Source organism: Haliotis cracherodii, unplaced genomic scaffold (assembly GCF_022045235.1).
Source record: "Haliotis cracherodii isolate W230 unplaced genomic scaffold, xgHalCrac1.p SCAF_11, whole genome shotgun sequence".
NCBI lineage: Eukaryota > Metazoa > Mollusca > Gastropoda > Lepetellida > Haliotidae > Haliotis > Haliotis cracherodii.
Genome location: NW_027266266.1, coordinates 41,023,832 through 41,035,884, shown reverse-complemented (window position 1 = coordinate 41,035,884; position 12,053 = coordinate 41,023,832). Strand labels below are relative to the sequence as shown.

Genomic DNA, 12,053 nt, shown 5'->3' with positions numbered 1-12,053 from the left:
ACTGAACATGATGTTGCAAGAATTAAAACCAAATAATTTTCATATACGTTTTTTTATTTGTTGAAAGTTTGGATTGGCAAAAAATAAGGGGGGACTGGTAATTTTTAGAGATGCCAGTCCACAAAGACTGGCAGTTTCCAAAGCCAACGGGAACACTGACACACACATACGCACACAGCACACAGCACTCACATGCACAGCATAAAAACACCACACACATATCTCGTCTGAATAATCATGATAATTTGTTGGTGGATTATTTGCAGTTTTAGATGATGTGTGACATGGTAATAGTAATAGTCAAAGCTATGGCTATTCTGATAAACTAATGATTATTGTTCTTATAGTGTTGAAGTATGTTTGGAAATGCTTTTAACATGGTTTACAAGCCACTGTGATAGCATAGATCTAGCAGGAATTATGCTCTCATTCAGTGTGAAAGAACTTTCAATCACTCTGAAATGTCTGTTTGCTGTTTTGTCCTTTTTATTCACCAAGTTCCTGTGTATTTAGACTGACAGCTGAAGAAGTAAGGAGACAGCACCCAAGAGCTATAGCTAACCAGCTAGACACAACCCTCGTCTGCAATGAGCGACTTAAGAGTGACTTGAAGGGGGCAGAGAAGGAGCGGGACAGACTCAAGTGTATTGTCAAGGATCTGAGGGCTTCCCTGTCTACCAAACACAAACTCATAGAAGAACTGGAAGCACAGAAGGAAAACGAAAAGACTGAACTAGAGGTAGGTGTGCTGGGAAAGGTTGACAATTTACATGATTAAATTTTGCATATTTGAAAGAATCTGATGTGCATGACTCCCAAATTTGAATTTTTTACATTCTGCAACTGAATTTTGGTAAGGAACATCAATGATCTTTAAGACTAAATCAAAAGTGGTTGTTCTACATATTTGGTATAAGAACTATGCTTATAAACATTTTGGGTGTCATACGTGGTTCATTGTCTGAGGTGCTGCTATTAACTGTGCGGAGTTGTATCCCTTTGTTGTGGCGGTATCTGAGTACTGTTAATCTGGCAATTAATGTGTTTCCAAATGTGACTGCTAAACCCCCTAGCAAAAAATGCGACTCAATATCCATGCAACTCCCTCCACCCCATTCCTAGTAGAATGAAGCATATCCTTACCTTAATTCAATCAAACAGCAAATAGCACTGCTTATCTGCACTAAGTAGAGCACTTCTGTAAAAACAATGAACAGTGTTTTTCTAAAAACAACACAGTTTATATGTTTACTAGTTTGACTGGCATTAAGGAAGTTCAAAGGCAATAAATAATTTAACCAACAACAGTTCACTGATTGGTATGCAGAGAAGGTGTCAACATGCTTGATACGAGTGGGTAGAATTCATAACCCCAGCAGTGATAACTCACCAGATACCCATTGTGTAATTCCTAATCTTTGAATGACATTGTTATATACTTGTTACAACTGCTGCTCAGTAAACCGTGTTTGTGTTTATATCCAAAGTGTGCAGTCATTTGGAGACATAAATGCGAAGTTAATTAATGCGATCGAAGACCACTCGCATTTTTTGCGTGTAATTCACGTTCACGTTAATATAAAGATTTACAGTATAGCGGATTCAATCCCATGTTACCCTGATTATGATACTTGGTTTGTCAGCACTATACACTATGCCCTTGCTCAAGAATTTCACCAGAGGTAAATGTGTTAGACCTGCACAAATTGGGCTTTCCTCCTAAATAAATCCAACATAGTCAAGTATGATATGACTGAAAACTGTTCACTGTGGCCTTAAACCTAACACTCTTACTGACTGTATAGTTTGTTGGAGCACTGGTCATTCCACTAAGCAACCATAGCTCTACAACAATCGTAAGCCTAGGTTAAAGTATGGGAGTTACGATCACCTTAGCGCTACAATCGCTTTGTGGAACGGACTCCTGTTTATCAAATGTCTTTGCACATGACATCATTCTGAGTTTTGCATTCACTATGTTTCCTCCTTTTGGTATCTTGAGGCATTAAATCAAGGCCAATGGAATGTGGAAAATCGTGGAAGACAATAGCCTTAAATTGGAAATGACAATTTCAGCAAATGCACTTTGAAGTTGTGAGGGACTTCCAGACCAAAATAGAGGAGAAAGACCATCACTTGATGAGCCTGGAGCGGGAGGTGATGGACCTCAAGTCCCTGGTGGTGGAGTCTGAACAGGAGTACCAGAGTTTCAAGACCAGCCTAGAGAGTCAGTGTCAGGAGCTTCAGTTGCGTCTGGAGAGTCAGGAGCGCGAGCACCTCAAGCAGGTACTATTGTCACACTGAGGGAGAGGCTTCATGTGTACAGGTTTTTCAGCATGTCATTATTTTACAATATTGTGAGAGTGAGACAAAATGAAATTTCTACATACTAAAAGAGAAGTGGCAATCTGTCCACAAACAACTTTCTGAAGAGGTGTGTTCATGGGAGACCAATTTATTCATGTTTTACAATATATACAGACAAGCCTACCAAGCTCTTGATGGGGTTTTTTTTGTGTGTCTCTTCTCTTTCTCTCTTTCCCCCCCCCCATTGCAATTTTTAACATTTCAAAATTCTTTTTTTACATTTTGACTTAGTCTTGAATGAGGGGAGGGTTATTTTCTGGGCTATAACATGAAAAATGATCAATATTTTTCAATGAAGCTTGGCATATGCATTGCACATAAGCTTAACTGGTACCTTTTGCTATTATGTTCAACTCGAGGCTTCATTTCCAAGCCATTACCCTCAAACTAATGAATATTTTTACACAAATATGCTGCTTATCTGCAGCTCTGCTCAACTATTGCCGTTTCATATTTTCCAATATATTTTTTTATTTTTTCTTGTGTTTTCAGGGAAACCAATTTGGACTTAGTCTCAAACAAGTACTGTTTGTTTCCCGCCAATGAAACCATTATTTCTATTAGCATTTCTTTATAATATAAAAATCAGTGGACAAGATTGTAATCGGTCTCCTAAACTTGATTTATTAGAAACTTAAGTTTAATCAATTATAGGAATAAGTCTCATGGTGCTTCTGTAGTCCTATCTCAATCTCAATAAAATCAGATCTTGGTTCTCGCTACCGCTAAACAAAGATCTGAGGACATCCCATTTGGGGTCACGTCAGAAAGACCTTTCATCCGACCAATCAGAGCATTGCTTACCAGATCATGAAAGTGACAGTTGGAATGTGATTTCTAATCATGCAATCTTGAAAACTTTAACTCTGGGTATTCGGAGCGATAGTTCCGGGTTTAACGACTGAATCCATACAACCTAGACCATATATTTGCCATTCCAGAATGTTCTTTTGTTCAGGTTTCAAATTTTTAGTCGAGAATTTGTCAAAATATGTTTCGAAGAATAGTTGCCAATTTGAAAATCAGTGTCGTAAAGCATGAGAAAGCTGCCTTCTGTGTGGCTAATTTCAACTTCTTGTCAGTCCTTCCATTGGTCAGTCAAAATTCGCCCAAGGTCAGTCTGACGTAACCCGTAATGGGATGTCCTCAGATTTTTGTTTAAGCGAAACATTTGTGTATGTTTCATGTGTATGTCTGTGTTTTAGGTTCAAGAAATGAAAACAGATTTTCAAAATAATAACTACAAGGGCCAGTTTGAGCGGTCTCAGCAGATGATCCGAGAGCTGCAGGCACAGCTGGATGAGTTTGCTGACATCATGGAAGACTTGGAGGTGACAGAGCAACTTCAGGTAGCTGCTTCTTTCCAGCAAGACATTTTCCACCTTCTACAACTTTTATATAGTCATAATCATGTTAATCTTTACTGTGATGTAGTTCAAGATAAACAACAGTTAACATGTTCAGGTTCATCTTTTGATGATTTTTTTAAAATCTTTTTCTTCATTTGCATCAGCTGCTGGCGATCTTTTGCCCTTTTCTATTGTGTATTGTTACATAGAGTGATATCTTTTTATGGTTGTATGCTAGTTTTAAACATTAATCTGTGATATTCTAGTTACATGTATTTTACTGTTCATCGATTTAATAGGTTCTTGCCACGATATGGCACATATATAAAACATTGCATTCAATCAGAACTGCTCATGTTTTACCTTACCTGACGCTACACATTGCTTTAGCTCTGTGTAGCGTCAGATAAGTATAAAAACATTGCATTTAATCAGAAATGCTCATTTATATACAAATGAATACTTTTGATGAGGTCAATAAGGACACAAGGGCCCGACCCTAAGGTGGCTGGGGTTTCGCGTATTGACCTCTTCAAGAGTAATCTTTCCTTTTGTTTTGCTGAAATTAAATTTAAAGTTAATGAGGTCTTTAAACTGTCCTTTGTTTCATTACAGTAATTTGCGATCCTTGAAATGTTACTACCAGACACCATCTTGTTGTTTAGCATGTGACGTGTCAATATGTTTACTGAGGAGACTACATAGGAATGTGTTTTTTCATCACATAGTACAGATTAACCAATGGCATTGCAAGATTTTTCATTGAGGCATAACAACAGTTGCTATTGTTCTCAGGGAGAGGTCCACTCAACTATCAGTGAGACACATAAGAAACTGAGACATGTTGGGGTGAAAAATGCTGAGATGAGGAAGAAACTCATCACTGAGGTAGGAACTTCTGCAACTGTTGTAATAGATTTGGCGTACACCACAGGTGCCCTTCTCTCCTTTCCTCCCCCTGTCAGTTCCCACATGTTTGTAAGTTAAGACACTGTTATGAAATAATCTGAAAGAGCTGTCTTCTGTTGGTACATGCTGTTTGTGTGAGGCTGTGTTTTTTTGTCAGTGTTTGACAATGCCAGACCTGATATGGCTTAGTTTATATATCAGTATACAAATAATTACTCTTGACCCGATCAATATGCGAAAACAAGGACCAGAGGGCCCAACCCCTGTGGTGGTCAGACCATCGAAAGGGTCGGGTCTGTGGGTACTTGTTTTTGTATATTGACCTCAAGAATAATCAAGAATAATCATTCATCTCGTTATACCGAAATTCACTTTAAAGCTTATGAAGCCTTTTAAAACCATCTGTTTCATTACACTAACTTAGCTGCGAACCATAAAATGTTAGTATACCAGACGCCATCTTCTTTTCTATCAGACGAGTCAATATTAGTCACGTGACAGGTCAATACTGATCATGTGCGAGTCAGTATTCAAGGTCAGTGTCAGTCACATGATTAGAGGGTCTATATTGAAATGTGTTGTTTTGTCACAAAGTATGGATTAACCAATGGAATTGCAAGATTCTTAATAGAGGTATACAAATTTGATATGATGCAGGAGCTGATGTGTTTGTATGTCAGTATGTGACCCCACTTGTGCTGTGGCTCTGTTTGTATGTCAGTATGTGACCCCACTTTGTGCTGTGGCTCTGTTTGTATGTCAGTATGTGACCCCACTTGTGCTGTGGCTCTGTTTGTATGTCAGTATGTGACCCCACTTGTGCTGTGGCTCTGTTTGTATGTCAGTATGTGACCCCACTTGTGCTGGGGTTCTGTTTGTATGTCAGTATGTAACCCCACTTGTGCTGGGGTTCTGTTTGTATGTCAGAATGTGACCCCACTTGTGCTGTGGCTCTGTATGTATGTCAGAATGTGACGCCACTTGTGCTGTGGCTCTGTTTGTATGTCAGTATGTGACCCCACTTGTGCTGGGGTTCTGTTTGTATGTCAGTATGTGACCCCACTTGTGCTGGGGCTCTGTTTGTATGTCAGTATGTGACCCCACTTGTGCTGTGGCTCTGTTTGTATGTCAGTATGTGACCCCACTTGTGCTGGGGTTCTGTTTGTATGTCAGTATGTAACCCCACTTGTGCTGGGGTTCTGTTTGTATGTCAGAATGTGACCCCACTTGTGCTGTGGCTCTGTATGTATGTCAGAATGTGACGCCACTTGTGGTGTGGCTCTGTTTGTATGTCAGTATGTGACCCCACTTGTGCTGGGGTTCTGTTTGTATGTCAGTATGTGACCCCACTTGTGCTGTGGCTCTGTTTGTATGTCAGTATGTGACCCCACTTGTGCTGTGGTTCTGTTTGTATGTCAGTATGTGACCCCACTTGTGCTGGGGTTCTGTTTGTATGTCAGTATGTGACCCCACTTGTGCTGTGGCTCTGTTTGTATGTCAGTATGTGACCCCACTTGTGCTGGGGTTCTGTTTGTATGTCAGAATGTGATCTAGACTTGGTGATGATGCAGGAGATGATATGGTTCTGTTTGTATGTCAGTATGTGACCCCACTTGTGCTGGGGTTCTGGTTGTATGTCAGTATGTGACCCCACTTGTGCTGGGGTTCTGTTTGTATGTCAGTATGTGACCCCACTTGTGCTGGGGTTCTGGTTGTATGTCAGTATGTGATCTAGACTTGGTGATGATGCAGGAGATGATATGGTTCTGTTTGTATGTCAGTATGTGACCCCACTTGTGCTGGGGTTCTGTTTGTATGTCAGTATGTGATCTAGACTTGGTGATGATGCAGGAGATGATATGCTTCTGTTAATATGTCAGTATGTGATCTAGACTTGGTGATGATGCAGGAGATGATATGCTTCTGTTAATATGTCAGTATGTGATCTAGACTTGGTGATGATGCAGGAGATGATATGGTTCTGTTTGTATGTCAGTATGTGATCTAGTCTTGGTGATCATGCAGGAGATGATATGGTTCTGTTTGTATGTCAGTATGTGATCTAGACTTGGTGATGATGCAGGAGATGATATGGTTCTGTTTGTATGTCAGTATGTGACGATGCAGAAGCTGAAGAAAGAGCTGGTCACAGAGGTGGAGACACACAAACTGGAGAATCTGACGCTGAGAGAAGAGTGTGAGAGCCTCGTCACCTCCCTTGAGATGTCCCACGACAGCATTGCACAGGTCAGTGCTGTACAAGTTATTGAAGAGACTAGAATCAGTGCTAGTCCAAGAACAAAGACACTGCAAAATCTACCAGTCTGAATAATTGTGACCTGAAATATTTAACTTTGTCACATATCGTTTATACTTCAAGACTGGTGAAGCAACAAGGATAGATCAACCCAACAACTATCATAAGAATTTTGAGTTCAAACCAGCTGACTTGCAATTGATGGGGTAGTTGGATAGGGTCAATCTCATTAAAATCAGATCTAAGTTCTCGCTGCCGCTAAACAAAGATCTGGGGACATTTAGGGTAACATTTACCCATTTAGGGTAACGTCAGAAAGAACTTTCGCGAACTTTGACGACCACTAAAATGTCGACATCAGCCAATTAGAAAGCAGCTTTCTCAAGCTTTACAGCACTCGTTTCAACCTGGCGACTTCCATTTCAGACTACGTTTGAAAAATATGTTGACACAGTTCTTGATTAAAATTTTGAAAACTGAACACATGAACATTCCGGAAGGTGTGATATAGGGTTGAGATTGTATGGCAGTGCTTCCCACGTACTGTGCAACGCCTCCTCGGTTCAAATGTTTATCCCACAGAAGCGAGAGATAGACGATAATTTTGGCGGAATCAGTCATACGAGCTGTAACTGTCTTTCAGAATACACCATGTTAACGTTTTCAAGTTTGCATGATTCCGACTGTCACTTTCATGATCTGGTAAGCGACGCTTTGATTGGTCGGATGAAAGGTCATTCTGACGTGACCCGTAATGGGATGTCCTCAGATCTTTGTTTAGCGATAACAAGAACTAAGATGTAATTTTAATGAGATTGGATAGGGGTTTTACTAGAAAGACTGTATTCCCCAGCCCTGAGTGTGTGGTCATACCACTAGGCCTGCAACAATGGTAACACTGTCAGCATGGGTTAAGTCACTGAGTACGCAGTGTTTGACACTGACCAGAATTTGTCAGTGGCCCAAAGGACCAGAACATGGAAATATCTACTGGTCCCATTTGATCTCTACAGACACAATGATGCTGACCAAAACAGGTCTCAGATCGCAGATACTTGATCATGTTCATACAGCAAGTGAGCGTGCGTAGTTAGAATGAGAACCAATCAAGAAGGCAACCACTGAACCACACAGGGTTGTTTAGACTGCTGATAGTCGATCTATCTCTGATTTCAAAAGTCATACAAACTTATCTAAGATCCCTTTGTTTGTCCCCAAAATAACACTAGACCACCGAACCAGCATTTATTTGATTTTCCTGGGTGCAGTTGTTCTAAACAACCTTAGCACTATGACAGTCGTAAGTCTGTTAAGGTATGGGAGTTTGGATCACCTTAGTGCTAAGATTGCTTTGTACAACGGCACCCTGGTCCTTAAGGAAATATACTAGACTCGCCCAGCAGACCAGTGATAGTATCGAACACTAGTACAAAGACAGCCATGCCAGTAGTGTAAACACAAATTCCATTTTTCACTCATGATTTCAAAGTACCTACCCGGTACATCCTTAAGCCTACCCTTGAAGGCTAGGCAAATGTCCACGAATGTGTATAGAACAGGTGATTTGGGGGCATTTAAACAATTACATCACTATCCAATGTGTGGTGTTGATGTCAACTGACATTTGGGATGTGATGTACTGCCATCAGGCCATGGACAATGTATTTACAGTTTGTTCAATAGTTACATCACTAAGTATTCAAAATGAAGCATGAGAACTGATGTTAATGTTATGTTTAATATCATTAAAATCAAATGTTTGTGCTCTCTACTGCTACACTTAGACCTGAGGACATCCCATCCCGACCAATCGGTGTGTTTCTTACAAGATTGAAAGAGTTCAAGACTGAATGTGTTTTCATGCACCCATGAAAAAGGTTAATACAGGGTATTCCAAACTGGAGTTAGTCGCTGAATGACTGATTCCATCAAAATCATTGTCTGTCTCACTTCAATGGGATTGAAGTTGTGGAATAGACTTTCCACAGCCCTTGAAGCCTTGAATACTGCCATACAATCTCAGCCATCTGTTAGACATTCCAGAACTTTTTCTTCTTCAGTTTTCAAATTTTGAATCAACTTTGTACAAAATATGTTTCAAAACAAAGTCGCCATTTGAAACTCTAGCCGTAAAGCTCAAGAAAGCTGGTTCTCTGATTGGATTACGTTGACTACATGTCATTTTAATGGTCCTAATAGTACACTTGACTTGACCTGTAATGGGATGTCCTCAGATCTTTGTGTAGGTCTGACTTTAATGTTAAAAGTTAGAAATTTCAGGGCTTCCTAGATTCAAATCCTCAAGGTGTAAACCTCAAGGATCCCCTTTCAGTCAAACAGTGAATATAGAAACTTAGTAACATGTTTACTTCTTTCTTAGTTGCAGTCTCTCTACACCAGCACATCATCGGATCTCCTTCAAGCAACGTCTCATGTTTGTCAACTCAACAGTGAACTGGCTGGCGCTAGGAAAGGTAGTGATTGTAAGCACGCTTCCCTGATTCACCATGCTTGATAGTAAATCAATCAAGTAACAAGATTGTAAACACAGTAACTAAAAGGATTTTAATATTCTTGCTCTTTTTGTACAGGGAAAATTCCTCAAAGCAATAGTAGCGCTCGATTTGTAAGCACTGCGTACACTCATAAGCATTGTGACCCATGAAGATCCGGGGTAGAGTAGGTCTTCAGCAACCCATGCTTGCTGTAAAAGGTGACTATGCTTGTCATAAGAGGCGACTTACTTGATTGGATGGTCAGGCTCGCTGACCTGGTTTGATGCATGTCATCGTATCCGAATTGCGTGGATCGATGGTCTGGTCAAGAATCAATTATTTACAGACCACCATCTGGAATATTGCTGAATGCGGTGTAAAACAAACCATACCACATCCCGAGGCAAGGGAGCTAACTGACTACGAAAGTCCTGTTCTGCGTCAAACAACAAATAAACAATGCATAAGCATTGTCTCCGATTTTACTGGTATCCATTGAACATCAGTGTACCTTTCAGTTATCGCTGTTCAAATAAGTTTTAAAAACTAGTCCAGGCCCTCATCCCACAAAGTGAACTTAGCACTAAGATGATGGTCACTCCCATACATTGACATTGACTTACGACAGTCGTTGCACTAAGATGTTTGTGGAACTGAGCCCTGTTTCCAGTAGATAGTCTTAGTATGTAGTAATTGAATAATGAATATATTCACTGTATCTAATACATGTTAACTATGTTGTGTTCTCCTTGCCAGCTCTGCAGGACTTTGTGTTGACCAAGGACCTGCTTGTACAACATCTGTCTGACCAGAAGGACAAGCAGGAGGACTTGACCCGCCAGCTGGACACCCTCAGTACTCAGCACACACAGCAGGCTCACGATCTCCTGGAGGAACAGAAGCGGTACGATCTTGTCTCTTATCACCACGACGGGGGCACACGTGGCCCAGTTGTCTTGAGGTTCAAAAATTTGCTGTGCAGAGTTGCATGCCTCAGGCATACCAGAGACCTATGATCATGTTTTTCAAATCCCAGTTCAGCCTATTTGTTACTTATCCTGTGTTACTCTTTAGTGCAGCACATTCCTGCTCCTCGTAAGGTAAACAGTAAACGCATTTAGGATAAGTATACAAATGTAAAAAATATTTAGATTTTATTTTTTTTAAATTTACTTATACTGCTTTACTCCTTAATGCATCTACTGCTTACCCTACAACGAGCATGAATGTGATGCAGGATAAATATACAAATGTAAAAAGTATTTAGATTCTACTATGATTGTTTCTAGGTGTGTCAATCCCATACCTTGAGGGTTATACCAAAGTGGTTATAAATCGTCTAATACTCGCGTCACTTCTGGCTTTCCTCACACATTAAGATGAGTCTACAATATAGTTATTATTGAATGATTTATCATAGATATTTTATTAATTTAATTTTGCAGGAGTCAGGACTGGGAACGATTGGCTCTGGAGGCGAAGGCTTCTTTGATTGAAAAGTCTTCTGAGTGAGTACTAATGCAAAGAAACTTTTATGGTTTTGCTTCTTGTCTCAGTTCTCATGGCTCTATGTCTACTGTGTATCCAAGTCATAAGATTTATTGTTGTGTTTATTAATTTGCTGAGTATGGCATGAAACACTCACTAACTCACTCACTCAAGATGTCACTTTATGATAGGGGCGGTTGGGTAGCCTAGAGGTTAAAGCATTCGCTCGTCACGCCGAAAGGTCCTGGCTCGAATTCCGACGTGGGTACAGTGTGTGAAGCCCATTTCTGGTGTCCCCAGTCTGAATATTGCTAAAAGCACTCACTCACAAACAAACAACCATCTTGATGTTGAAAGACCTGACAACATGCTTGTTTGCCATGCAGGTACGAGCTGGAGATCACAAACCTACAGAGAACCCTGGACTATCGGGATCATGATATTGACATCCTGGAGAAGGATCTGTACGAGTACAGGGAGATCATTCTTGAACAACGCTACCAGGTTGGACAGGTGGAAACAGAATTTGCAGCCTTCAAGGAGAATGTCCACATCCAGAAGTTGGACCAGGCAGAACTCAAGGTAGGGCTCTGGCTCTAAGTTCAAGTACAAGTACAGTCTGGTTAAAAGCAGACTCGGAGCTCTGACACCTGTAGGTAGTCGGCCAGGTCAAACTGAGCAAACTTTAACCACACAATCTAAATAACTAAGTGTCAGTTCTTGAGCCAATCAAGCTATCTAAGACAAGTCTGCTTTATTTCTCTACCAACTTTTGCCACAGGGTTTGATTTTTACTGAAGGGAACCAACACAAATATTCCTCCCTTTTGGGTGCAGATCCCATGGTGGTCAGAAACGAATGGCTTAAAAGAAATCAATGAACATGATGAAATGGCCCGTCAACATTTACTGATATAGAATCAGTTGTTTCAAAGGATTCAGAAATCAGATTCTGGTCTGAAGGCTGTGCTCACTTGTACCAAATAATTTGCAAGTCTCAACACTGGTTGGCCATCTTTCCAAGGCAAGGGAGTTAACTGACTATATAAGTCCTGTTTCCACCCTTGCCGAACTAGGCTAGAATTATGGAGTTATATTTTGGCTGGACTAACAAGTCTAGTCCAATCAAGATCACGAAACAACTTGACATTCTGTTCAACAACATGGCGACTGCCATGCAGATTTCTGT

General features: G+C 40.4%; 1 protein-coding gene across 1 annotated transcript in view; it reads left to right on the top strand.

Annotated features, from left to right (window-relative positions):
* LOC139455800 (myosin-11-like) overlaps positions 1 to 12,053 on the top strand; it is a 28,187-nt gene that overhangs the window by 7,745 nt on the left and 8,389 nt on the right. The window contains exons 7-15 of the mRNA XM_071237349.1: positions 514 to 739; positions 2,077 to 2,286; positions 3,573 to 3,716; positions 4,512 to 4,604; positions 6,738 to 6,872; positions 9,263 to 9,365; positions 10,134 to 10,281; positions 10,823 to 10,885; positions 11,252 to 11,447. Coding sequence (XP_071093450.1) covers positions 514 to 739; positions 2,077 to 2,286; positions 3,573 to 3,716; positions 4,512 to 4,604; positions 6,738 to 6,872; positions 9,263 to 9,365; positions 10,134 to 10,281; positions 10,823 to 10,885; positions 11,252 to 11,447 — 1,318 coding nt within the window. The remainder of the gene's footprint in view (positions 1 to 513; positions 740 to 2,076; positions 2,287 to 3,572; positions 3,717 to 4,511; positions 4,605 to 6,737; positions 6,873 to 9,262; positions 9,366 to 10,133; positions 10,282 to 10,822; positions 10,886 to 11,251; positions 11,448 to 12,053) is intronic.